The sequence below is a fragment of the Rattus norvegicus genome, chromosome 1, assembly GCF_021556685.1.
Source record: "Rattus norvegicus strain SHRSP/BbbUtx chromosome 1, alternate assembly SHRSP_T2T, whole genome shotgun sequence".
In the NCBI taxonomy this organism is placed as follows: domain Eukaryota; kingdom Metazoa; phylum Chordata; class Mammalia; order Rodentia; family Muridae; genus Rattus; species Rattus norvegicus.
The window spans coordinates 19,054,551-19,081,698 of record NC_141534.1 but is presented as its reverse complement, the minus strand read 5'-3'; the positions used below and the strand labels follow the sequence as shown (position 1 = coordinate 19,081,698).

The 27,148-nt window shown below is 37.9% G+C and overlaps 1 protein-coding gene across 7 annotated transcripts in view; it reads right to left on the bottom strand.

Moving 5' to 3' along the window:
- Lama2 (laminin subunit alpha 2) overlaps positions 1-27,148 on the bottom strand; it is a 647,938-nt gene that overhangs the window by 474,121 nt on the left and 146,669 nt on the right. For all 7 annotated transcript variants that reach the window (XR_015627317.1, XR_015627326.1, NM_001427039.1 and 4 more), the window contains exons 2-3: positions 19,642-19,812; positions 10,514-10,626 (exon numbers count right to left, since the gene is read on the bottom strand). Coding sequence is in view for 5 of the 7 variants with exons in the window: in NM_001427039.1 (NP_001413968.1) it covers positions 10,514-10,626; positions 19,642-19,812 (284 nt within the window). In the remaining 2 variants the exon portion in view is untranslated. The remainder of the gene's footprint in view (positions 1-10,513; positions 10,627-19,641; positions 19,813-27,148) is intronic.

The window sequence follows — 27,148 nt, the reverse complement described above, 5'->3', positions numbered from 1 at the left end:
TGAGGGTGGGGGGTCCAGCCTTGGCAAAACCAAGGGCTTCTCCTCCCATTTGTGCCCAAGAAGGCCATCCTCTGCTACATATGTATCTGGAGCCATGAGTCTGTCCAGTGTACTCTTTGGATGGTAGTTTAGTCCCTGGGAGCTCTTGTTGGTTGGTACTGTTGTTCTTGTGGGGTTTCAAACCCCATCAGCTCCTTCAATCCTTTCTCTAACTCCTCCAATGGGGACCCAGGTCTCAGTTCAATGGCTGGCTGCTGCTAGCATTCACCTTTGTATTTGCCATGCTCTGGTAGAGCCTCTCAGGACAGCTATATCAGGCTCCTGTCAGCATGCACTTCTTGGCAACAAGCAATATTGTCTGGTTTTGGTGGCTGTATGTATATACGGTGGATCCCCAGGTGAGGCAGGCTCTGGATACCTTTAATTGATTTAACAGCTATGATAGTGTGTGGTGTGTGTGTGTGTGTGTGTGCTCATGTTTAGTAATGTGGAATAATTTTATCTCAGAAAAGCTGGCAAATGCTACAAATGGAACTTATGGATATATCCTGGGAGGAGCTAAGAAATATGAGGGCTGTGAAAGTCTGGTTCAAGAGGTTTCAGAGATGAACAATGCTAGCAACTGGTAAACAGGCCATTTGTTCTTGTGATATTTTGGCTAGAGTTACTTTCTGTCCTTGTCCTAAGAACCTGTCTAAGGCTAAATTTTAAAATAATAGACTAATTTCTTTGGTTGAAGGGATTTCAAGAAAGCTTAATAGTTACTCTGTCATGGTGTTGTTAGTATTTACTGTAAAAGTAACTTTTACTTACCTGATATGATTGTCATCTCGAAGGCTTAATGCTGAATAAGCTCATCCTGTCTAGCTCTTTCTGAACTCTGGCTGGCTAGTTCAACTCAGTTGTTCTGGCTCAAACTCCTCTCTGAGCTGACTGATTCAAACTGGCTTCGCTCAGCTTCTTACTGAATTGCTCTGCTTGGCCTCAAACTAACTCTGGCAATCTGTTCTAATCTTTTGGCTCCTTCTCATTCTATCTTCACCTGAATCTAGCTTGTTCTCTCTGCAGCCTGCCTCTGAATTCCACAGAACTGAACTGTCATGGTCTCTACTGTACTGCACTGCCTCTCAACTAAGATTCAAAGGAATTTACTAGTACTCAGACATCTTTAGCATGCCTCTGTCTCATCAGTGTCTCAGGTGAGAGAAAGAGACCCTGAGAGACCACTGTATGATGCTGTAAAAGAGAAGTCTGAAGTTTTTCTGAACAACCTGATTGTTAGAAGTTCCAGTGTTATGGCATATCGTCCAAGAACTGCATAGAGTGAGAGGAACCAGCTCAAGAGAAGGAAGAATAATATATGCACCAAAGCTGGTAAGTCAGAGCCACCTCAGCCCTATGACACTGGGGACAGAACTACACAATTTGAAGTTTACTCTGCTTAGTGTCTGTTTTATCTTGGTTCAGTGTTTCTCACTATACTCCAGTCTTACCTTATACTGTGTTCATTCTGTCCTATTGAATGTTGTAAATATGTAATTTACTTTTGATTTTACTTAGGTTGACAGTTATTGCTCTGAGTCATAGAAGACTCTTTGGACTTTTAATGAAGACATGAAAGACTCTTGAGAGTTCTGAAGTTATGCTAAATGTAGTTTGCATTATGATGTGGCCATAAAAGTTTGAGTGGTTAGGTGTAAATGTGGTGGTTCTAATGAAATGGTGCCATATTCTTGGGAATTTGAATGCTTGATTCCTAGTTGGTAGATATGTTTGGGGAAGGCTTAGTAGATGTACCACTGTAGGAGGAAGTTTGTCACTGGAGATTAGCTTTGCAGTCCCAAAAAATTACACACAACCACAGTGGACTCTCTTGACTTCTTGTTTGCAGTTCTAAATGTGAGCTCTCAAACGCTACTTTAGCCACCTGCTATTTCTGATCCACCATCAATGACCCTAACACTCTGGAACTGCTATGCCATAATTAAATCTTCTGTAAGTTGCCTTGGCCACAGAGTATCATCACAGCAATAAAAGTGTAAGTAACTAATAAATGAGGCCAAGAGGAGGGTAGAGCAGGAAAGAGAATACAGGTTGTAGAGTATCTCGGTCTCCATGATGGCTGTTTGTACATTGAGCAAATATTCACCAACTTTGCACATTTTAACATTTCTAGCTTTTATGGTAAAGACATTGTTTTATTTTATGCACATGTATATATATATATATATTATGTAATACATGTTTTATTAAAAAGCACCTATTCAGAAAAAACAAAAATCTCAAAACTCAATTATATACTGTTATCAGATAAAACAAAAAGTAGCAAAGTGTCTTAACTAATAAAGAAATAGAAAATGAACAAGTAAATGGTAACAGAATAAGGCGAAGTAAGATCATCATATAATGTGTTTATTTGAAGAATAAAGTAGTAATTGGTGAGGTAACTCCTTGATTACAACCAAATAATCTGGAAGACGTAACGAAATATAATGCAAACAATTATAAAAGTACATCATGACAAAATGATACCTGTTAGGTCCTCTCTATGCAAATTTGAATTAAATAGATTACATTTTTTTCATCTGGCGTAAGATGTGTGCTATCATAAACAGCAGTGATCAAACTCTTTCTGATTTATTCTAGTTTTGTTTTGGCTTCTCTACATTATACCCATCAAAATTAGCCCAATTGTTCTCTGCTCAATACATTTCAATATAGATGGCCAGGAAGTATTATTTACTGAATATCAAATAGACTTGCAGCAAGATATGAGACAGTTGCCTACATATTACTAATTATTCCTTAGACCAATGAGGCAGTGACATTGTTAGACCTGTTTTTCACATGAACCAAGAGAAGCACCCATGAAAGTGAAAGACTAAAGAAGCAACAGGTGAATGTAGGAGCTTAGACCTCCTGATGTTTCCCTAGTCTTCTTTTGTTCTTCCTTGGCCCTTTTCTTACATTTTATAAGCAGAGTAACACAGATCATGCCCCATTTATGGAATAAAACACAGATATTCCATTTTATAACAAAAACATATAGCTATATTGATGAAAGTAAATATGTATTGCAATTACAATTAATACATTTATGATATAATTTGTAAGTCTAAGACATGTGTGTATAGTATAGATAACAAGTAGAAAGATAGATTCTAAGAATAAAATGAGGAAACACACAAGTTGCTAGTAAAATGATGAAATAAAGATGTTTTGTGTGTGAAAGCATCAGACAGCTGTGAAAATTGCCCTCATCTATTTTGGGATGTCTTATTCAGGCTTCCCATCATAATTTTGGTATGATTTAAAATGTTAGCAGATCTTTCCCACAGCCTTTAAATAAAACAACTTGTTTCTCTATGTTCTTTTGTTCCTACTTTTTATTAAGTAATCTAATTTAACCAGTGACTCTGAGAAGCTTTTCCTCAGCAGGCAATTAACTTTGCTGCAATAGGATATACATCTCCAAATATTTAGTGTTTTCATGATGGTGCTAGACTTGAGTCTATCTGTGCCGCCAATTACATAAACAAGGTAATATGTCAGCACATGTTTAAATGGTATTTCAGGCGCATTATGTCAGTCTTTCCTGGCCCCGTATTTTGCCTGATTATTTTACCACTTGGAGAAACAAAATGCCAATCCACAACAAAACAAATTCAAATAAAGGAGTAAATATAGCCTGTGGTTCCCAATGTTATTACAGAGAGTTACGTTCATTGGAGACTCTCAAGGAGTGCTGTACATATGATAGAGTCACATGGACAGTGGAGAGGTGCCTGACATTGGAATATGTTTGGAAAGATGATTAGGGGAGACCATTTATTTTATGCTTTCTGGGAACTAAACCCTCAAGGTAAATCCTTCATGAATTGCAGAAACCACAGAACACCATAAGGACAAAGCCTTCATTAGTGGCCTTTTAGGAGAGATTCCAGTAGATTTAACTGTTCCTTCTGGGAATCAGAGAAAGGACTGGAAGATCTTGAAGGGGCTCGAGACCCCATATGAACAACAATGCCAAGCAACCAGAGCTTCCAGGGACTAAGCCACTACCTAAAGACTATACATGGACTGACCCTGGACTCTGACCTCATAGGTAGCAATGAATAGCATAGTAAGAGCACCCGTGGAAGGGGAAGCCCTTAGTCCTGCCAAGACTGAACCCCCAGTGAATGTGATTGTTGGGGGGAGGGTGGTAATGTGGGGAGAATGGAGAGGGGAAGCCCATATAGAAGGGGAGGGGGAGGGGCTAGGGGGATGTTGGCCTGGAAACCAGGAAGGGAAATAATAATCAAAATGTAAATAAGAAATACTCAAGATAATAAAGATTAAAAAAAAAACTGTTCCTTCTGCCAAATATAGCTACAATAGATCCATGGTGTTCGTTTTTATCATCTTCAATTACTAATATCCATATCTATGCTTTATAGATTTTATAGTTCTTCACTTCCTTCCCCATTGTGTATCTCTAAATACTTTGTTTTATATTGTTTATTCAGTGAAGCAATATTCTCTAGATTTTTTTAAGATAGTTTATTGACAATGCAGAATAACATGCTTTTTCTGATATTTTTCCTAGTTCTAACTATTCTGGTAGATTCTTTCAGTTTTCTGCATATAAGAACAAATAATTTGTAAACTAAGAAAAACGAACTTTTTTTTTTCAAAATTTGGATGTTGTATTTATTTTTTTCTTGCCTAATTGCTCCGGCTTTCTACTACATACTGAAGAGAGGTGGTAACACTTTCGCCTTGTGTGAAGTTCCTTCATCTGGTCTCTTGAGTACAATGTTGTTAATTATGGGTACATCTTGGATGGAATTTACCCTGTTGATATTCATGCCTATGATAGCTACTTTTAAAAGTATTTTAGCATTAAAAAGTTGGATTTTTGTCAATTTATTTTCTATACCATTGGGATATTCATATGATTTTTATTCTTATTCTGTTAATAAGCAATATCATGAGGCCACCCTTGTTGACTTGCCCTTGTTGGGCTGTTATTTTTAACAAGTATTAATTCTATGTGGTTGTGGTGAATGAGTCTTTGAAAGTGATACTGAAAGTATACAATTTATAGCATTTTATAAATTGTAGGTTCAACAATTATGTTGACTTATAATTTTTCTTCAGTATATTGGTCTAGGTTTAATATCAATATTAAATATCTCATGGAAGAGTATTCCAGAGTACTACAAAACTTTTTGATTTGAGAAAACGGTTTGAGAAAGATTTGCATTGTTTCTTTAAATGTTTGGTAGAGTTTAGCAATTCATGAGGTACTGGGCCTTTCTTCAAAGGGAGACTTTAAAAAATATTATTAATGTGTGTGCGTGCATGCATGCATGTGTGCATACACACCTGTGTACCAAAGCACAAGTGTGGAGATCAGAGGACATCTTGCAAGAGTCTGTTTTCTCCATCTCCTAAGATTAATCAACCTTCGTGACACACAACTTTGTACAATGACCTATCTAGGTCCTTCATGGGGCTAATTTTTAGTGGGTAATTTCCTTATTCTAATGGGTTATTTTTATTTTTCATGACTTAGTCTTGGGAGATTGATTATCTAAGAAACCATTTCTCCCAAGCTTTTTAAATTTATTGCTATTTAAATAATTATTGTCCACAATAATCTTGGACCTGCTTTGTCCATATTGTATCTGTTGCAATCTGTCTTCTTATTTCTGATCTCACTAGAATCTTTTCATTTTCTAGTAATCTTGCTTTGGTCTGCCAACATTGTTCATATTTTTTTTAAAATTCTAGTTTTATTGATCACTTCTGTTTCATTATTTCTGCTCTGATCTTTTTATTTCCTGATTTTTGCTAATTTGGGGTTGATTTTGTTTTTGTTTATTCCTTGAGAAACAGCAGTAGGAGGATAGAGAGTTCTGTTTCTTTTCAGAAAAAAGCAGAAGTATGTGTTCCTACTCAGGTTGCTCTTAGAATTGCTTTTGCTTTGTTCGTTAAGTTTTGATATGTTGTATCTCCATGCTCACCTCATGATTTAGTTTTATTTTCTTAATATCCTCTCCACCTATTACTTGTTGGGAAGAGTTTTGCTTAATTTTTGAATATTTGTAAGTTTTAAAAACTTCTCTTTGAGTCGTGGGAATACACACACACACACACACACACACACACACACAAGTCCTCACCGAGGCCTCACTCATCCACAGTTGTGAGCCACCCAACATGGATGCTGGGAATGTGACTTCAATACTTTCCAAGAGCATCAACCACTTATAAACACTAAGTCATTTACCCAGCTCCCATATAATAAAATGTCTTTTAAAACAAACAAAAAATTCTCCTACACATTTGCTTCTCTCTGTGTTACTCCATCTACTAATCTGCTTTCTCCCAAAGGAAATTCAAGAGAGGCAATAAATGAGGGAACCAGATTACCAATAACAAAATGAAATCAGAAATCGTGACATAGTCATATGGCAACTTGAAATAGATTAATGACCATGTGTTAGACATCCTCTTAATCCTTGAGTGTCCATTATCATCTTCTAACTTGCTATATGATTTTGCCTATACTTCAATAGAACATTTCAGTTTCTACTTGAGTTTATGCAAATTCTACATCCTAATAATAGCCACGTTTGCCAGATGGAATTTAGTTGTTATACCGCTATAATCATGATTCCATATTCTTGCTACAATGTAATATTTATTCTGCTAATCTCAGTGGCAAAGCACAGTGTGATTAAATCATTTGCTCAATATAGGTTGTGAGTAAATAGAGCTGGGAAATGTTACCATCCCTTAGTAATAAATGTCGGAAAACAATCTGTTTATGAAATAAGGAGCTGCTTTTTCCTAAATAAATTGTCTTTATTTTTCTAGTGCTTCTCTCAAATGCGAAAACATTAAGAATCTTCTAAGTGTAATTGGTAAAGATTTGATCAAGCCACTCCAAAGACTGCTTCTTATATTTAAAATAGTAATTCATTAAAAACATCTTACAGATGAGTCAAGGATATGCAAACAAAATCACTAGTACTTTCCAAGATTTTATACATTAAAAATAAAAAATAATGAACCTTTTTACTGAGTCAGTGATGGTCAGTGATGACATTTTTTTTATTCCTAAGCACATCACTGCTTTGACTCTCAGTAGACAACAGCTAGTATGACACTGGGTGACTAAATGTACCTACAGGGCATGTGTAGAAAGAGAAATTATATCACTCTAGATGTATAATGGTACGTGCCAAGTACTGAGAGATCTAGCTAGCTGTCTTTGATAGCATAGGCATTAGTAAAGTTCTCCTTGAGCCTGAGCTATGTACGGAAATATATGGGAAACAGCAGTAACTCCCATGAGCTCTGGTGGGTCTGGTTCTTCAGAATCTTATCAGACTGGGACAATTCTAATTTTGCATTTAAACTCTTCAGTTGTGAACCACAGCCTTTCCTGCTGGAAGCTTTGTAAAAAAAAAATCCAACTCATCCTTCTAAGTCTCTGTGTTTTCAATTATTAAATGGGAGCTTTAGAGTTCTGACCAATGATTAAAGTTCTTCACACAAAGTCACAGAGTTTAAAGCCTCCAAAACCTATTGAAAAGGAGTAGTAGCACCAACTGCTTGGAGGAACTGCTGTGAGGAGCGAGGGAAAAGGTAAAGAATGTTTGTATGTTCTCGGTTACCACAGCATTCGAAAATACCTTCTGACATTTCTGCCCTGTAACTAAGTACCAAAAGATTTTCCAAGTTTATTTATTCCGCAGACTGAGGATAAATAAAAGTGTGAAACCCCTTTGTGGTCAAAGGAATTCTATTATAAAACCCTGATTACAAAACATGCTAAATTATTTTACATCTTTAGTTAATTAACTAAACTAAGATCTGGGGTCAAGTAGAAATGAGCACTTTCTTCTTATTATAGATTATATGCATATTCCTTCACTTAAATGTATATTAATAGGCTAATTTTTAAGAAGGAAAAGAAATAAATATAAACATCAAAACGGATGAGCATCCTTATAGAAGCAGGGGGATGAGGGAGGGGAGAGCAGGTTTCTGTAGGGGAAACCAGAAAATGGGATAACATCTAAAATGTAAATAAAAAATATGCAATGCCCCCATCCAAATAGATGGACATCATACTTTCAGATCATTTCAGGCTATGGGGATAGCCTCTGAACCAATTACCTTTGGTGAATTGAGACTTTAGAGTTGGTCTGACCTTTATTATAAACATAACTTTTTCATTTATTGTGGGACCCTCCTGGGTTCCCTACAGTGTTTGACCCCTGCTAAGCCCCGAAGATGCATGTAGAAGCCTTTTGTTCCTAACAAATGAACGCCCTGGCCTGGTAGTGACATACTGGGTGGTACACCTGGGCGATGGTTCATTCCTGTCTTTTGTTCTCAGTCTGTCCCTAGAACTTAGGCTGATCTTCCTGGATTTCTCCCCAGTAAATTTGGGGCATGCATTGATCTTTTGTTCCTGAGGCCTTAAGCCGGTTTTCCCACTGTGCTTCCTGGAATTTTCCACCTAGTGAACTTGGGGTATATATTCCGTGAATAAAGCTACGGATTTGGCATTCTCTCTTAACATGAATGACCTGAAATATGTATGTTTTTTAAACCCGCAGGCTTACGCCCAGATCTCAGTTGTCAGTGCGGGCATTGACAATTTATTATGAAGACCCTTCAGAACATCAGTTCACCTTAAGGTTACTACATGGGAGGAGGCACAAACACAAAAAACAGACCTACTGTGGTCATGTGGAAATCAATACAGGAAACACAGTTAGGAAGTCATCCCTGCCTTCCCTGAAAAAGCATGGCTTCCATTCAGGTGAACTCTGAATTCCTAAGTTAATGATGAACTAGTTAACTATACAGGATTAATCGGTGATTACACAATATGACTGTACATTGGAGGGGATATTCTGTTCTGTTTGATAATGGATAAATTATATTGTTGAGCTCAAAGGGGAGTTTAAGTAATCTGTGCAGATGGTATTAAAAACTGACTTGCTTGATCCATGTGCAAGCTAAAAGCATCAGTGGAGAGTAAATAAGAGCGATAAACCTTCACTATTTATTGAGTCCCTATCACCAGCAATGACCTGAGTCAATAGACTGCCATCTTGCTCTTGATCAGAAAGGCTGACTTTTTAATGATCACATGGCGGCGGCTGGGATCAATAAATGACCAAGATGCCTTTACCCAGAAAATCCATTTGGAAGGTAAGATCCTCTGGAGACTCACCTACAGATTCTCTAATCTAAAGAATAATCATACTATAAGGATGGCATTGCCACTCCATGACCAGACAATGATCTGAGACTTCCTAGGAATTAAGAACTAAACTCAAGGCTGACACCTTGATAATAGGTAGGAGTAAACCCAGGTTCGCTGGTCATTTAGCAGTACCATTTCATTTGCACTCTCCAGTTGCTCAAGTGCCATGGAGTCCCTGAAGGGACAAAGGAAGCTCTTCTATGAGACTTACCAACTTCCTCATTCCGAGAGCAGCCATTTCTAACATGAATGTGTGCTCCCATTGCCAAGATGGGTCGAGAAGCAATAGAAGGGATGCTTAATTCTTGGGTATAGCGTCGATCTATTCTGCTAGCTGATCTCATACCACAGCATCCTATGATGACTATGACTCCATTGTATAGTGTCATAGTGTATATGTGTCAATAAACATCTTCAGCCTCCTTTGTTTTCTGACTAGTCTATGTCTACACTGACATAGGAGGAGCAGCCAGACGATTTTCTATGTTGATACAAGAGAGTGAAAGTAAAACAGACTCAACAATAAAAAAACTATCAAGGTCGAACATTTCTTGTCTTGATACTATCTTATGTGAAATTATGTGAATATCTTTTCAAATTCCTTTATAAATCCATATATAAACCTAAATAATTTGGGAATGAGTATTAGTTCTGGTTATTAAACTCAGCCTGACGTGAATATTGGGAATAAAAATTAAAAAGTCAAGAGCAGAAGGCATGCGGGTTTATGTAAGACAATCTCTGACTTCTAACCTAAATTTAGTGGTCCAAGTTTAATTTGAGAATCAACTGTCACAGCTTGCTCAGTTCTCAGGAACAAGAAACAATTGGCTCGAGAACCTTGCCACCCAGGAGCCTTATATGCACCACATTATCAGCAGAGTGGTATCAGTTTTGTCTTACACGTTTTAACCTGTGCTGTTGTGTTCCCTTCACATAACATTTTGTGGATCTGCACTTTCAGCGTCACTCCCAACTAAGGAACTCACACTCAGCTTCTAACTCATCCCTAAACCACCCGCATGGCTCCGTTCGAGCTGTGCTTTAGAAGTAAGTGCCAATAAATATCATAAATGGCTACCTGTGAAACAGACAGGACCCTTTGTCACAATATCAAGAAAAGAATAGTGATAAGAATCATCACTATTCACCTTTCATCTAAAAATTGCTAACCAGACAAATAGCAGGCGCAAGGTAGAATTTCAGAAGTGGAAAGTGACGGGAGGCATACTCTACCTGCTGTAAATCCAGGGTAATCGTCACATAATGGTATTCCACTCCGTTCTTGATACTAGGGCTCTGCCACCAAGTGTTCTTGCCATCAATAGCGTTCGTGATCGGGTGCCTCTCTACGGAATCGGCAGCAGCATGAGGAGGAGGAGGAGAAAAGATCAGATGATGAGTTTATACCCGTCTCTTCAGGGCAAAGGCAAAACAAAGATGAGGTATAAAAGCCCTGTGAATAACAAGCGTTAGCCATCAAACCACCTCCGTGATTTCATACTCTACCCAACACGCAGGAAATGACGTCATCATGCCTGGGCTACAAAAGAAGGTATGAAACATTGACTACCAGCTAAAATGGACAATCTTAAAGATACAACCAGAAACTAATGCAGAGAAATAGTACAGACATCTAAATAGCATGCTGATCATACGATAAAGAAAAACTCTCCTGTTGAAAAGGTGCTTGAATGTTGTCTACTCATGCATATTCTCCTTTGCAGAGACTTGGGCAGTCCAATATACATGTGGCTTTACTATAAAATGATACCATTTTCTGTCTATGAGGTATTTTCTAACAAATCTTTAACCTGTTACTTTTTTTGAATGTAACTTTTTTTATTGGATATTTTATGTATTTACACTTCAATGTTATCCCCTTTCCCCCTTTCTCTCCCTTCCCCTTGCTTCTATGAGGATGCTCCCACTCCCACCCACCCACTCCTCCTCAACACCCTGGCATTCCCCTACACTGGAGAAACAAGCCTTCACAGCACCAAGGGCTTCTCCTGCTATTGATGGCAGACAACGCTATCCTCTGCTACATAATTGGTTGGACCCATGGGTCCCTCCATGTGTACTCTTTGTTTGGTGGTTTAGTTCCTGAGGGCAGGGGTCTTTTTTACTATCATTTCATTCATTTGCATCTCAAATGATATCCCACTCCTCAGTTACCCCTTCCACCAATCCCCCCATCCCATGATATTTTACTTTCAGGTTACCTCTGCACCAGCCCCACATCCCACATCTGCCCTTTCCCCTACCCTTTGCCTGTATAAGATTCCCTCACAATGTAAAACTATATTGGGACATTCCCCAAACCCTCTATGCAGTATTTGCTTGGCTGCGTATCACTAATTCCAGAGGAGGAATCTAGTCAACATTTGCAAGCCAGGAGAATGGCACATGAAACTTAAATGTACCAACCAAACATAGGCTTTTGCACACAAACCAAATCAGATAGATTTGAAGAAAACCTATTGTGGGATTTAAACAGAGCCTGGAGTCAGTAAGGATGTGTAAACACTCCTCCAACCATGACTGTCTTTTGTAGGATGATGTCATACAGTTGAGGCATGTATGAGATAGGACGAGGCCTGTCATTGGATGAGAAGGAAAGATGGGCAGGAGAAAAGTTTGAGGGAAGAGGAGGAGACTGAAACAGAAGGAGACTGGAGACTGGAGAAGAAGGCAGAGAATCCTCAGAGAACATGGAGGCCGCCGTTAAGATTCCACCCTGTGTATTTACAGGTTGTTATGAATGTTCTTAAGGGATGGATGTGTATGTTTAGGTGGGCAATTATATCTCATCAATTGGTTCAGAGGTTATTGTGTTGTGTGTTCTTTCTTGTGGAGAACAGAGTTTGGGAGAGTGTGTGGCAGCAGACACACTGGGCTGCCATGAATTTGGGATGTGTGTTTATGGCAAGATATCTACTGGATATCTTGGGGCACTGTGGTGCCGGATCTAGTGGGGGGAAAAGATAACCTTTTATTTTTTATAATTTTACAGCAACAGTCTTTTAGTATAGTTCTCTTTTTTCTTACAAACCTGTAGTTTAGAGATTCTCCTGTTTTCAAATTCAGCTCACATACCTCAGAGAGGAAATATCCTCATGTTTCACAGCCGTGATACATTTTGGGCTGTATTGGAACCTCTTCTCCTACCTCATGAGTTCTAGGTCTTTTTTTCTCAGGTAAGTATACACAGACCACACCTGGCTGAGGACGGCTGGAGCAGTGGCCGTTGGCATTCCTCTTTCTGCCCTCAGGGCTACAATAAAGATGTCTTAAGTCCCTCAGACCTCGCATGGAAGCCAGCAAATCTACTCCCTGAAATGTCCACCAAGGGTCATGAGAGTCTATGTTAGCAAGCCGTCCTCCTCCTCCTTCTGATAGAAGTGTGCCCAGCAGTGCCAGCCTTGGGAACTTGTACAAACTGTCTCAAACAATATTCAGAGATATGGTGTGATGGTTGATTTTGTTTCTCAACCTAACTTGATCTAGACCAGCTGCTGACACACCTAGGCACAAATATAGATGCACCTTCCAGTGGCAGCCCAGATAAAAGGAGGTGCAGGAGAAAATCTTTATGCTTCTTGCCTTATTGCCTTTGCATTTCACTAGCAAGCTTTTCTACTCTGTTGCTGCCTCTGATGCCAGTGGTGTTACATCAAGACTCTTTGGGCTTCCCACACGCACTGGAGATCAATGGCCGTCCAGAACTTCAGCAGCAGGTTGGGATGTCTAATTGAGTGGCCACTGTGTTCTCAGCTTCTCCTTTGGGAAGACAGACATTGTTGGCCTATCCAGACCATATTGTGTAAGAAATGTTGTTTTAACATATATTTATTTTAATAGATCTGTTGTAGAGAACCTGAAATAATTTTGTCACCTTGAGGATCAATCCCATCCTCCTAATTTGCCAACATAATACAGGAGGCAGGACATATATTTTGTCTAATGATAGGGAATGAAAGACCATGACACTTGGAATACAAAAAGGAGGCATATAGATGCTAGCTGTTTCATGGCCCCATGATTTAGCACTTAACTGGCCATAGACTAATCATTTAAATTCCATTTTATCCCTAAAATGGGGGCGGCAACACTCCACTCACAGCAGCATTTTCCAGATCCTCGACTTCCAGGAGAAAAGTAAAATCAGAAAAAACAATATGCACATAAGAGATTTAAGAGTTAATATTCTATCCTAAGAATTTTATAAGTAACAGTAATCTTGAGTCTGATTGCCCTTCATCTGATAAAACCATGAATCCAAAATTCATTCATAAGTTAATTAACATTTAGAAACCTATGATTAGCTTAAAATATCAAATTAATGAAAATTTAGTCAAAAATTTTCCTTATTCTTATATGAAGACTATGGATGCTTATTTATTGACCTTAGTAGCCATTGATCAGTACACACATTTGGATGGGACCCTTTCTTCAGAGTCTTCCCCATGAGGAACACGTTTATGTAATACTGTAATAAATTTTAAGCCTGTTGAGAATGCATATTGTTATGAATCTGATAGACATATTCCACCTAATAAAAATTGAAGATAAAAATAAAAACTGGTTTTTGCATATAAAAATCTGATATAATATAAAAATTATCTTTAAAAGAAAGAAATATAGTTTAGTCAGTGAAGTACTTATTTTGTGAGCAGGGAAATCCCAAGAGAGCAGAGTGGTGTGTGTGTGTGTGTGTGTGTGTGTGTGTGTGTGTGTGTGTGTGTGTCTGTATGTCTGTGTGTGTGTCTGTATGTCTGTGTGTGTGTCTGTATGTCTGTGTGTGTGTCTGTATGTCTGTGTGTGTGTGTGTGTATGTGTATGAGTATGTGTGTGCATGTGTATGTAGGTGTGTGTGAATTTGCTCCACACCTCAGAACCTAGTTAGAATTTGGACTGTACTGGAACTTTTTCCAGGACAACCCTTGGGATTTTCTGACCAGCCAGCATACTTGTTTAGGCAAGGTCCAGGAAAAAATGACAGACAATATCTCATTATCAAAGATGGGAAGTTTCCAGGTTCTGTTCTGTCCTTTTCACATGCCACAGGACACCACACACACACACACACACACACACACACACACACACCACATCTGTGTACTCATATAGATGAATGAATACATGAAAGAATGTTGATTAAATTTGCCGTTTTTACCTAGTGAATATTTTGATGTTAATTTTGTTTAGACTTCTTTATAATCTTCAACAACAAACATAAATTAGGTAAAGTCTGATGTTCATGTTTTAATCTAGCTATGACAATATAGGACAGAATGGTAATATAGCATTGCCAGTGTTCCATGGACTTGACTTTGTACAAGTCTTATCACATCAACAGGCCATTGTGATGAGGCATCCTATCTTATTAATAAAAGAAAGCTGAGGAAGGATTTAACAATCAGTTCCAGGTGGATTCTGTTGATGCCAGGTATAATGTCCCTTTATAAGAACAGCAAATGGCAGGAACATAACTGAATACCAACAAATGTCTCTGGTAGTGTGGGTGAATGCAAAAATCAGCACATTGGGAGCAATACATAATATATTATTGGCATTGTCCTTACAGATAGTTAAATATATATATGATAGATAGATAGATAGATAGATAACATTCCCACATCTTCCTGACTTTTTTTTGTCATTGCTGTTATCATGTATAGAAGTAAAGCATGCAGATATACCACACACACATCCAAACAAAATTCATAGTTTTCAGTAACTGCCAAGAAAACCTGTTTAAGTGGGAATCCTGACATTTGCTACCTCGGGTCAAATTGATATGAGAAGTAGCCAGGAAAAAGATGGGGATATGTATCAACAGCAAACCAAAACTCTTGCTTTAATAATTATAATTTTCATATACTGATTAATTTTTGGCAGATTTCCCTTATTAAAAAAAAAGATAGAAACATTATCCACCAACAGAATAAACTGTAAAAGTCAAACCGAGAGGCAACTGCATCTAAAAACTGGCTGGGGTGTCATAAGGCAGTTTCTCAAACAGTTTGTGTTTTAATTAAGAAGCACAAACTCCTAGCAGCCAGAGAGTTCACCTTTCACTTTTTTCACCTGGTCAGTGTGGGCCTTGCAGATTCATTCTAGAAGGTCCCTGAACGTGTGGAAATTTACCATCTGATACTCCAACTTTTACTCGAACATAGTCACATAATTTATTGCCAAATTTTTATCCCTGTCAGAGCCTATTCTTTCTGAGTTTCCGGTATCAAAATTGATTTTGAAAGGCAATGAAGCCGCTCACACTGAAAAGTAACGCGAAGTAAATCCCTGTGACAAGTGCGTAAAAGTCACGTGAGCAAGCCGAGAAGCCCGCACTCCTCCCACGCACCTTCCTTCATTGAAAGAATCAGTTCTGGCTTTGATGTGAAAAACTCGGTGTGTCCTCGTCGAAATATAAGTATCTTCCACTGAGATGCGAGAGATCCCAAATTAAAGACAGAGGGTGACAAGATGGGTCTGCAGCTCGGCTGGGCAAGGGGATGAGTCATTCATTTCTCCAACCAGGAGACTCTACTCAGTTACTTAACATTCTAAACTCTGCATCACTAATGCTGGTTCTATGATACTACTCACTTTCATCTTTCTACATTTTGTATAAAATATATACATACTTAAATGTACTTATATTCTGTATATACTATAAACACATTTATATTTATATTATTATAAATATAATATAATTATATTGTTATTATAAATGAATTACAAATATTATTATAGATATATATAGAGAGAGACCATAATATAAAGAACATTTTAATTTCATATTTAATACATATACTGGCTGGTTTTGTGTGTCAACTTGACACAAACTGGAGTTGTCACAGAGAAAGAGAGTCTCCCTTGAGGAAATGCCTCCATGAGACCCAGTTCTGAGACATTTTCTCAATTAGTGATCTAGGAGGGAGAGCCTAGCCCACTACGGATGGGGCCATCCCTGGACTGGTGGTCCTGGGTTCTATAACAAAGAAAGCTAAGCAAGCAAGGGGAAGCAATCTAGCAAGCAGCACCCCTCCATGGCCTCTGTATCAGCTCCTGCCTTCAGGTTCCTGCCCTGTGTAAGTTCCTGTCCCAACTTCCTTTGGTAAAACAGCAATGTGGAAGTGTAAGCTAAATAAACCCTCTCCTCCCCAACATGCTTCTTGGTCATTATGTTTTGTGCAAGAATAGAAACCCCGACTAAGACAAAACATATGTTCTATATGCATAAACAGTGCTGGGAACACATTTATCTTTCTAATCCTTCTCTTTCCTACCCTAATCTATGCACACAGCACACCTTCCTTCCGCCCCACGTTCATCATCCCCCTACCACCATAGCCAGGCTTCCAGACTTTCACTTTTTAAATGTTAAAATATATTTCTTAACTGCATTTTTCTTTACATTTTAAATGTTATCTCATTTCCTAGTTTCCCCTCCAGAGACCCGCTATCCCACTCCCAACCCATGCTTCTATGAGGGTGCTCCCTCACCCATCCACCCACTCCCTCCCACTTCCCCACCCTGACATTCCCCTACCCTGGGACATCGAGCCTTGATAGGACCAAGGGCCACTCCTCCCATTGATGCACAATAAGGCCATCTTGTGCTACAGATGTGGATGGAGCCATAGGTTCCTCTCTGTGTTCTCTTGGGATGGTGGTTCATCCCTGGGAGCTCTGGGGGCTCTGGTTGATTGATATTGTTGTTCCTCTTATGGGGTTGCAACCTCCCTCATCTAGTTCAGTCCTTTCTCTAACTCCTCCGTTGGGGACCCTGTTCTCAGTTCGATGGTTGGCTGTGAGCATCCACCTCTGTATTTGTCAAGCTCTGGCAGAGCCTCTCGGGAGACAGCTATATCAGGCTCCTGTCAGCATGCACTTCTTGGCATGCACACTACTGTCTGGGTTTGGTGTCTGTATATGGGATGCATCCCAGGTGGGGCAGGCTCTGGATGGCCTTTCAGTCTCTGGTCCACGCTTTGTCTCTGTATTTCCTCCTATGACTATTTTTGTTCCCCCTTCTAAGAAAGTCTGAAGCATCCACACTTTGATCTCCCTTCTTCTCGAACTTCATGTGGTTTGTGAATTGTATCGTGGGTATTCCAACGACCCTCATGTCTTAATGGAAACTTTGAGCTACCAGTCCCTGGATAAATGGTAATTTCTGTTCATCAGATCTCATCTCTATCCCCAGGGAAGAGGTAAGTTAATATCCATTAATTCATTTCTTTCCTGTTTTTTCTCCTCTACTGTCTCTGAATTCTCCTTGACAGTCCATCTACTTATTTCCTAACTTCTCTTTTTTAAAGCCTGACTCAATATCTACACCTCCATCATCCTTCCTTACTCTCAACTAGATGTCACATTTTCCTAATTCCTTGCCTTGAATTTTTTAAGTCTTTATCACTAGATTATGTACAGTAATTCTCTTACCTAGTAATGCTTCTTCAAGTTCTAACACTGGCCTTTGGTTCTTAATATATCAAAACACAGACATAGCAAAACCTATCTCTCCCAACTCCCATGCTCACATCAGAGTCTCTAAAAGAAAAAATCTCCTCATGGATGCCCTCCATGAAATACCTTCATTTTTCAAATATTCTGGATATACAAGATCAGCAATTTTAATCACAGAAATATCCATATTCCCTATATATGGAAATATAAGTATCCAAGTTTTTAAATTTATAAATTTGACATGATGTCATCTCTCTCTCTCTCTCTCTCTCTCTCTCTCTCTCTCTCTCTCTCTCTCTCTCTCATAGTTTCATTATTTGCTACAAATTGCAAAATATTCTTCCTTCCTCATCCATTAAGAAACAGTTCAATATAGTAAAAGAACGTTATATATTTGTTCAAGCCCAGAGGCTGTGCATTACTCAGAGTAAGACCCACTGTGTAATGTAGGTTTCTGTGTGCAAATCAGCACTGTAGATGGGGAGAAAACACTGAAGTTTTGTTAGGAGGCACACACATGCCAGGGAAGGAATGTTTGAGAAATCTTGGTACTTTATTCTTTATTATGAGGCCAACCTAAAACAGTGTTTAAAATAGCATACAAAGGAAATTTAAATTGACCAAATTTGAAAACTGTCTAATTATAAAATTATCATCAGCACTTCAATTTCCATTCAGTATTTATTCTATCAATGTCTTTTCTAGATAATCAATATAGACGCAGACATATTTTCTAAAACATATCTCTGAATCGGCCTTTATCTCTAAAATTAGTAGATTAATTCCCTTTTTGCTCTGTCGTGTCATATCTAGGTTTATGTGTTACTTCTTTTGATAATCCAGTTAGTCTTACTAACTTGTATACTCTCTGTCTATACATGACTCCCTCCCTGAATGTAGGTCTTGGCCTGTTCTTAGTGCCTGATTTACATTTTGTCTTCCCCTGATTTTCTCAATTTCTCTATGACAAAGAATATTTACAATGTTACTTTATGTTCCAGTATTGATCATAGTATATGTCATAGTACCTGTACTTATTCTGTGAAATAGATATCTGGTTCACAGAGGGCAATTGAACAGCTTAGCAAGCTCCTCTTCTTCAGATACTTGTCCATTGGTTTGGAGGACCCTTCCTGACCCGGATCCAGCTTCTACATTCCACACATGTTGAAACTCTGCTCTCCGAGTCTCAACAATTTCAGTTCTTAGCATTCTTAACTACTTATACATCTTTTCTACAAGCAAGCTTTTCTGTCTTATTCTGATTGTTTTCCTTCTCGCCTCTCTCTTCTTCTCTCTGTTATACTTGTACTTATTAAACTGGTTCATGCTTGACCTAAGTTTCCACTTTATCATGGTTTCATTGCCAAGAGTTCTCTCACATTGAAACTGAATTTATGACCCTCTTCTCTCACTACAGGACCTGTGTCCATGAATCCTTGGCTCACTAGCTGAAAACCCGAACGTACTTTTTTCCTATTGGGTCTGAAGAACAGTACCTAGAAAATAAGTAACCACTGAACAGTCACGTCTCACGTGAATCGGCAAATCCCCAGAGAGCATTCTGAACCAGGGAGTCTAATAATTTCCTTAGAACTTCGACTAGTTAATTCCCCTCTACTACTGAACTTTGTATATGTATGAGACACTAATGCTAAATGTTTATAAAATGAAAAAGAGGATTCATAAAAAAACTCACAGTAAAAGAAAATTCTGGAATTTTTAGGCTCATGAGTTCTTTGAACTTAATGCAATTTGGCTTCAATGGCTTTGTGTGTGTGTGTGTGTGTGTGTGTGTGTGTGTGTGTGTGTGTGCGCGCGCGCACACGCGTGCTCGCATTGATTCCATTCAGCGCCATACAAAATCCATATACAATACATACGGTATGGATGGCTGCTGTTCTGATTGCAGATTCGACACTGGGGATTCCTGACAGGCTGCCCAGGGACATGTTCCACCAACTTGCAGTACATCTCAGGTCCTTTTTCCCCACATGTAGCATTGGTTGTGATGAGCGCATTCGAAGCAAGATTCAGGACAGCAGGAAATAAACCTGAGAAAAGGTGACAGAAGTGGATCAGACCTTTTTTGCTTTATTTTTAAAGTACAATTTAACTGACATTTTTCAGGGAAGTAAATCAATACAAATAGAAATTAGTAGTCAACTAAATAACAGAGTTAAGTCAGCACAGTGCATCAAAAGTACTCTATTAAAAGAACTTTTTACAATAGTTTCTGGGTTTTAAGATGTCCTCTTAACATTCAGCCACTAGTATTTAATTTAAATAGTTATTCAAACAAGACATTACATACCTAATATGATGGCATTATTCTATCAGAATCTTCTGTATCCCATGTCATTTATATCCAGTATTAAGCTATGGCATGTGTAATTTCTATACAACTATATACTCATGTTCTTTATGGTCCTTATGGTTTTTGTATGCCTCAATTACCATTTAGCATAGATTGATGTTACAACACCTTTCTGTGTAGACTGGAGAAAACTATTTGTTATTGGTTTCTGTACCACCAAAACTTTATCATAGAACTTAATGGTCTTAGGCCAGAAATTGCTCATTTGGATGTAATGGAAAGATCTGACTTATGTAGGCCTAGCTCAGGGCAAAGCTGGAGAGGTCTCTTGTTTGCACTGGGAACCCAGTGGAGTCTCTTCATTACTGTTTAGGTGATGCCTTTCTGCTCCCCACAACTTGCATTCTATGAACCTCCTTTCAGTAATAGTGCAGTAAAACCATTCATCAAAAGTCCTTCTTTAACTGAAACCTCATCATGGAAGAGATATATTTGAGATGTCAAGTAAGTGGACTTGAGTTGTACCTGGAACATTCTTAATCCCTCAGTTTCTCTTGGCTCTGTAAATGTTCCAGCTACTTCTGTATCGCTTCGGCTGTTAACAAAAAGCCCTTTGGAACTTTACTTTACACATGGTGTTTTACTGAGACCCTTGGATTTAGCAACTCATGAACGCTTTCTGCCTTAATTTCAGGCATTGTCACAGGGTGAAGACATAGTTAGGACTCAGTATCTGCAAAATGGAGAGGTGCCATCTTGGCTCAAGCATCAATCCGAACCAGCTGCCTATGTTAATATCGCCTTTCCTATTAATGTACATCCACAGCATGCCAGACACTGTTCTGTCTGCGTCTGCCACTGTTCTTGTGCTTTTCATCTTTGGGGACTAATCTGTGTCACAAAACCGTCATGTGATCTGTGTGCTCTTTTACCTTCATTTCATTAAGCGCTGAATAACTTGCCTGGGATACAGTTGGCAAGCAGCAAGGTTTTGCTTCCCACCCCTGGTGCCTGACCCAAGAGACTGACATTTACAACTTTCCTCATTTTCTAGTATTTAACATTAACTTCGTTTACATAATCCCACTGACCAGCTCAACCACTCTTTTGTAAAAGTTACTCATCTCATCTCTGGTCCTCACACAATGAACCATTCTATCCATGAGTCATGTTATGATCGCTGTTCAGAGAAATATTAGCCCGTCACTAAAATACTATATTTACCTCATGAAAAAATGGAGAATGTTTTGTAAAAAGTAGGGAGCTCACCCAACAGGCATGCATTCTATTTTTCATTTTGTCTTTTCTTCAAGCCAAATAAATGTTATTGGAAATAGTCTTACATTTTGCGAAGTTATCAAGTGGCAAATTTTAAAGAATTAAGTCTCCGGAGAAATACTTCTTCATTTTAGACATTTTACTCCCTCATTTAGTAAATTATATATGATGAAATAATTAAGGTTCATCTAGGTGTCTTCCTCCTCTGTCATTCTGTACCCCTTTGTGCTACTGTACAATTATTCTTTCAGAGATATTTTGAGCATGCACAAAGCCATATATCCAAACACTTGAGAGGTACTAAGATGAGTTTTATGAGGTAAGGAAATGTAAATGAGCTCTTGGGAAAAATACTGAAGTTTACAGGAAAGAACAGGTGTGCCAGGCAGAGGAAATGGTACCTGGGCTGGACTCAAGCAGTCAGAGTATTTGAACCGGTCTTTGTCCTAGCACATAAGAGAATGTCTTTGGGTAGGTATGTGACATGGACATAGACAGTTACACATAGAGTATATAGAGTGATTCACCAAAGCAGAGCATCACATGGTGTCATTGCTGACAACTTTCCCCTCTTCTTCAAAAGTTTAAAGTACAACACAATAGTGTAAAAAGAAAAACACATGTATGGTTTTCTGCTTGGGAGAGAGCTAGATCTTTCTTTTTGGGTAGTAACATGAGGTTGGGTAGGAAAACACTCTGCCTAACACTTTCTAGGAGAGCCTGTGTGTTTGTTATTTGTTTATTCATATATATACATATATGAATTATTTATACATATATACACATACATATATACATACATACATTTAGCAAATATATATATTACCCATGGCCTGCTGGGACACGTCTAAAACTTACTCGGGAACCTGTGAATTTGATTCTGTCAAATTTTCCTTAACTATATGTCTCTTCCTAACATATGAAGTCTTGAACTTCACATGGCCATTGGTCCTATCTTGCCAATATTGACAGACATCTTTTCTCAAGTGGTACGGTGCTATAGGGCTTGAGACCAGTCCTGTGCTATCAAAGGTCAAAGCTGTCATAAAAGAAGGACCAGAAAGAGACAGGAAGGATCACATTAATTAGTGTGTATTCTAGGTTTGTAATATCAAAATAAAAATAAAATTCCATGTTATTTCCCCCACAGGGATATGTGGATAAAATGAATGAAAAAGATTGAGACATAAGAGGATTATAGATGCCTAAGTGACATTGATCAAGAAACTATGCTCTGTTCTTCATAATGTGGATTCCCAATCATCTACTGTGTAATTGCACTTTTACAAGGCAGTACAATTCATTGATGAGTAACACACAGTTAAGACGGATAATGTAATTTGAGCCTAGCTCTTGGAATCTCAGATTGCCCGAGGAAGACTTAGACCCTGATCATCTGAAAATCTTAACAATTTATATACTTCGCAAAATACATAGTTATCACTCCATTATTGCTTCCTCGGGTATTTAAACATTATACTGAAGATATTAATACAATTAACATTTAGCCCTTTTCACTTCTTTCCCATTGATTTGTTTCTACTATACATATTGACTGCGTGCTCAAAATTAACCTCTTCACAATATAATTGCCTTGCTTCAAGTTCAGGGAGCAGCTGCTTTATCAAATTTTATCACTATTTTCTGTTTGTTTAAAAAAATCAGTACAGGATAATGGTCTTGGAAGGCTCTCAATTAGTTGTTAATGACCAATTCGAAGAATTGGTCGATATTTGAGCTTTTATTGACTCCTTGGCATGTCATATTATGGATTGCAATACGTTTTCATTATATGCTAAACCTATTAGGCTATTCCCATTCATTCCCTCTCAAAAGCATCAGGGTGATACTTATTGTCATATTGATATGAGTCACCTGATAAGATTATGTAATCATTAGGAGTGTAAGAGACCTACAAATAGCTGATGAACATTCTAAGAGTTATTGACCTAGAGTCGCTCAGTTTAATTTGAGACTCTGTAATTTTAATGACATAAAAACCTAGTAGTTATTATTTTATATCACCATGATTGATGATTTTCTGAGTAGACTCTAAATAAATTTAGCCAGATTTACAGTCATAAAACACCAAGTCTGGTGTAAACCAAATGACTATTTACCTTTCATATTTCATGTATATGAGAAAAAAGTATATTCATACTACTTACAAAGCAATATATTTATTTTTCACATGTAACTAGACAACATGGGAAAGTTTAAATCTAAGTAAATGAACTAATAAAAATTTTGCTCCCATATGGCAAATATTTAGAAAATTCACTACAAGGTCACTGGTTTTGTGGGCATATTTACATCGCATGCCTCTTTATTAGATGGCATACCCATTTATGTTGGCATGTGTGGATTATGCACTAAAGCATCCACGGATAGAAGCTGTAAATCCCCTAAATATCTGACAGTCTGTTGACATGGGAGCTGCTGTCAGATCTGAAGAATGGTGAATATTCAGGGAAGAGGACACATGTGTGTACAAGAAGGAAATGACATGGGATCATTTCACAAAACCCACTTTCATTCCCTGAAGGATCAAAGAGCAAAACCGAGGAGCCATAAGAGTGTTCAAGTGATGTGGGAAAATACTGGTACAGAGGAATGCAGGAAAGTTCCCTAACCCCACCATGTCACATGCTCCCCAAAGGTTAGATGCTAAGAACTCCACCCTAACGGGTTAGTAGAACTGCACAGATGGTAGAGATTTGAGTCAGATGTGTGAATGCAGTTAGTTACCAACACAGAAGACAGGTAAACATTATTCATAAGAACATAACAGAGTCTAGAGTTTCTACAATGAATCTTTCACAAAATTCAATACACATTAAAAAAGATTCCTAAACAAAGAAATGATAAAATTTAACTGAAATAAATCTCAATAGGGATCACTGCTGAGATCAAACAGATATGAACATCAAACAGGAATAGCATTTAAATCTGTTTTGTTTTATGTTATATTAACTGATATACACTCATGGACACACACATGTATAATGCTTGCAATGGCAAGAAATTTAAAAATCTTGTTATCACAGTTGAAATAACAAACACATAATTCAGTTGTCTGAAAAGTTTAAATCAATCACATATTGATAAAATTAGTTAACTAATAAATAGAAAATTGTGATATAACAGAAAAAAGTAGAAACATAGATGAGTGAAAAAAATTAGTAAATAAAAATTAAATTTAAAGAAATTAATGTAAGCAGTCATACTTAATCTCTGGAAAAAATCAAATTGGGAAATAATTGCTGCTTTTAAAGGCAGAACATATCTGGGAAGAGGCTTAAAGAAAACTCTGCCCACAGCAGTGCTCCTGCCAATAGTTTGTACTATACAAACATATACATCGGTTAAGATGTGCTTTTACCTGGTATAAATGAATGCTATATTCAGGAATGGCTGATGTGTTTTGTTGTGGGTAATTTTAACCCAGAAGAAGTATAGCAATAATTAACTCCTGTTATTGATGAATATGATACTGCATTGTTTTCAGTTATGAAAGGGTTACTTAATTGAATAACTAGGGAGAGAATGGGCAGTCTTGTCTAGTCCCTGATTTTAGTGGGATTGCTTCAAATTTCTCTCAGTTTAGTTTAATGTTGGCTACCAGTTTGCAGTATATGGTTTTTACTATGTTTAGGTATGGGCCTAATGTAGAGGTGTTGAATTTTGTCAAATGCTTTCTCAGCATCTAATGAAATGATCATGTCATTTTTTTTCTGTAGAGTTTTTTTTATATAGTATTCATATTGAACCATCCCTGCATCCCTGGGATGAAGCCTACTTGATCATGATGGATGATCGTTTTGAAGTGTTCTTAGGTCCAGTTTGTGAGGATTTTGTTGAATATTTTTGCGTCGATATTCATAAGGAAAATTATGGTCTGAAGTTCTCTTTCTTTATTGGGTCTTTGTCTGGTTTAGGTATAAATGTAATTGTGGCTTCATAGAAGGAATTGGGTAGTACTCTGTCTGTTTCTATTTTGTGGAATAGTTTGGACAATATTGGTATGAGGTCTTCTACGAAGGACTGATGGAATTCTGCACTAAACCTATCTGGTCCTGGGCTCTTTTTGGAAGTACTAGCCAGAGGAATCAGACAACAAAAGGAGGCCAAATGGGATACAAATTGGAAAGGAAGAAGTCAAAATATCACTATTTGCAGATGATATGATAATATACTTAAGTTATCCCAAAAGTTCTACCAGAGAACTACTAAGCCTGATAAACAACTTCAGCTAAGTCGCTGGGTATAAAATTAACTCAAATAAATCAGTAGCCTCCTCTGCTCAAAAGATAAACAGGATGAGAAAGAAATTAAGGAAATGGCACCCTTCACAGGAGGCACAAATAACATTAAATATGTGACTCATACAATTAAGTGAAAGATCTGTATGACAAGAACTTTAAGTCTCTGAAGAAAGAAATTAAAATTATCTCAGAAGATGGAAAGACCTCCCATGCTCAAGGATTGGCAGGATTAATATAGTAAAAATGGCTATCTTGCCAAAAGCAATCTACAGATTCAAAATTGAATCTACAGATTCAAAATTCTTTCTCAATTCTTCAGAGTTAGAAAGAGCAATTTGTAAATTCATTTGGCATAACTAAAAACCCAGGATAGCAAAAACTGTCTTCAACAACAAAAAAACTTCTGGGGTAATCACTATCCATGACCTCAAGCAGTATTACAGAGCAATAGTGATAGAAACTGTATGGTACTGGCACAGAAACAGGCAAGTAGATCAATGGAATAGAATTGAAGACCCAGAATTGAACCCACATACCTATGGTGACTGGATCTTTGACAAAGGTGCTAAAACCATCCAGTATAAAAAAAAAGATATAGCATTTTCAACAAATGGTGCTGGTTCATCTGGAGGTTGAACAATAATGCAAATTGATCTATCCTTATTTCCCTGTACAAAGCTCAAGTCCAAGTGGATTAAGGACCTCCACATAAAACCAGAAACACTCAACTAATAGAAGAAAAAGTGGGGAAGAGTCTTGATCACATGGGCACTGAGGAAAATTTCCTAAACAAAACACCAATGGCTTATGCTCTAAGATCAAGAATCGACAAATAGGACCTCATAAAACTGCAAAGCTTCTGTAAGGCAAAGGACACTGTCGTTAGGAGAAAACAGCAACCAACAGTTAGGAAAAGATCTTTACCAATCCTACACCTGATAGAGGGCTAATATCCAAAATATACAAAGAACTTAAGAAGTTAGACTCTAGAGAGCCAAATAACCCTATTCAAAATGAAGTACAGAGCTAAACAGAATTCACAGCTGAGGAATGCCGAATGGCTGAGAAACACCTAAAGAAATGTTCAACATCTTTAGTCATAAAGGAAATGCAAATCAAAACAACCCTGAGATTTCACTTCACACCAGTGAGAATGGCTAAGATCAAAAACTCAGGTGACAGCAGATGCTGGCGAGGATGTGGAGAAAGAGGAACGTTCCTCCATTGTTGGGGGGATTGCAAACTGGTACAACCATTCTGGAAATCAGTCTTGAGGTTCCTCAGAAAATTAGACATTGCACTACCTGAGGATCCAGCTACCTCTCCTGGGCATATACTCAAAAGATGCTCTATTATACAACAAAGACACACGCTCCACTATGTTCATAGCAGCCTTATTTATTATAGCCAGAAGCTGGAAAAAAACCTAGATGTCCTTCAACAGAATAATAGAAATAGAAAATGTGGTACATATACACAATGTATTACTACTCAGCTATTGAAAACAATGACTTCATGAAATTCATAGGC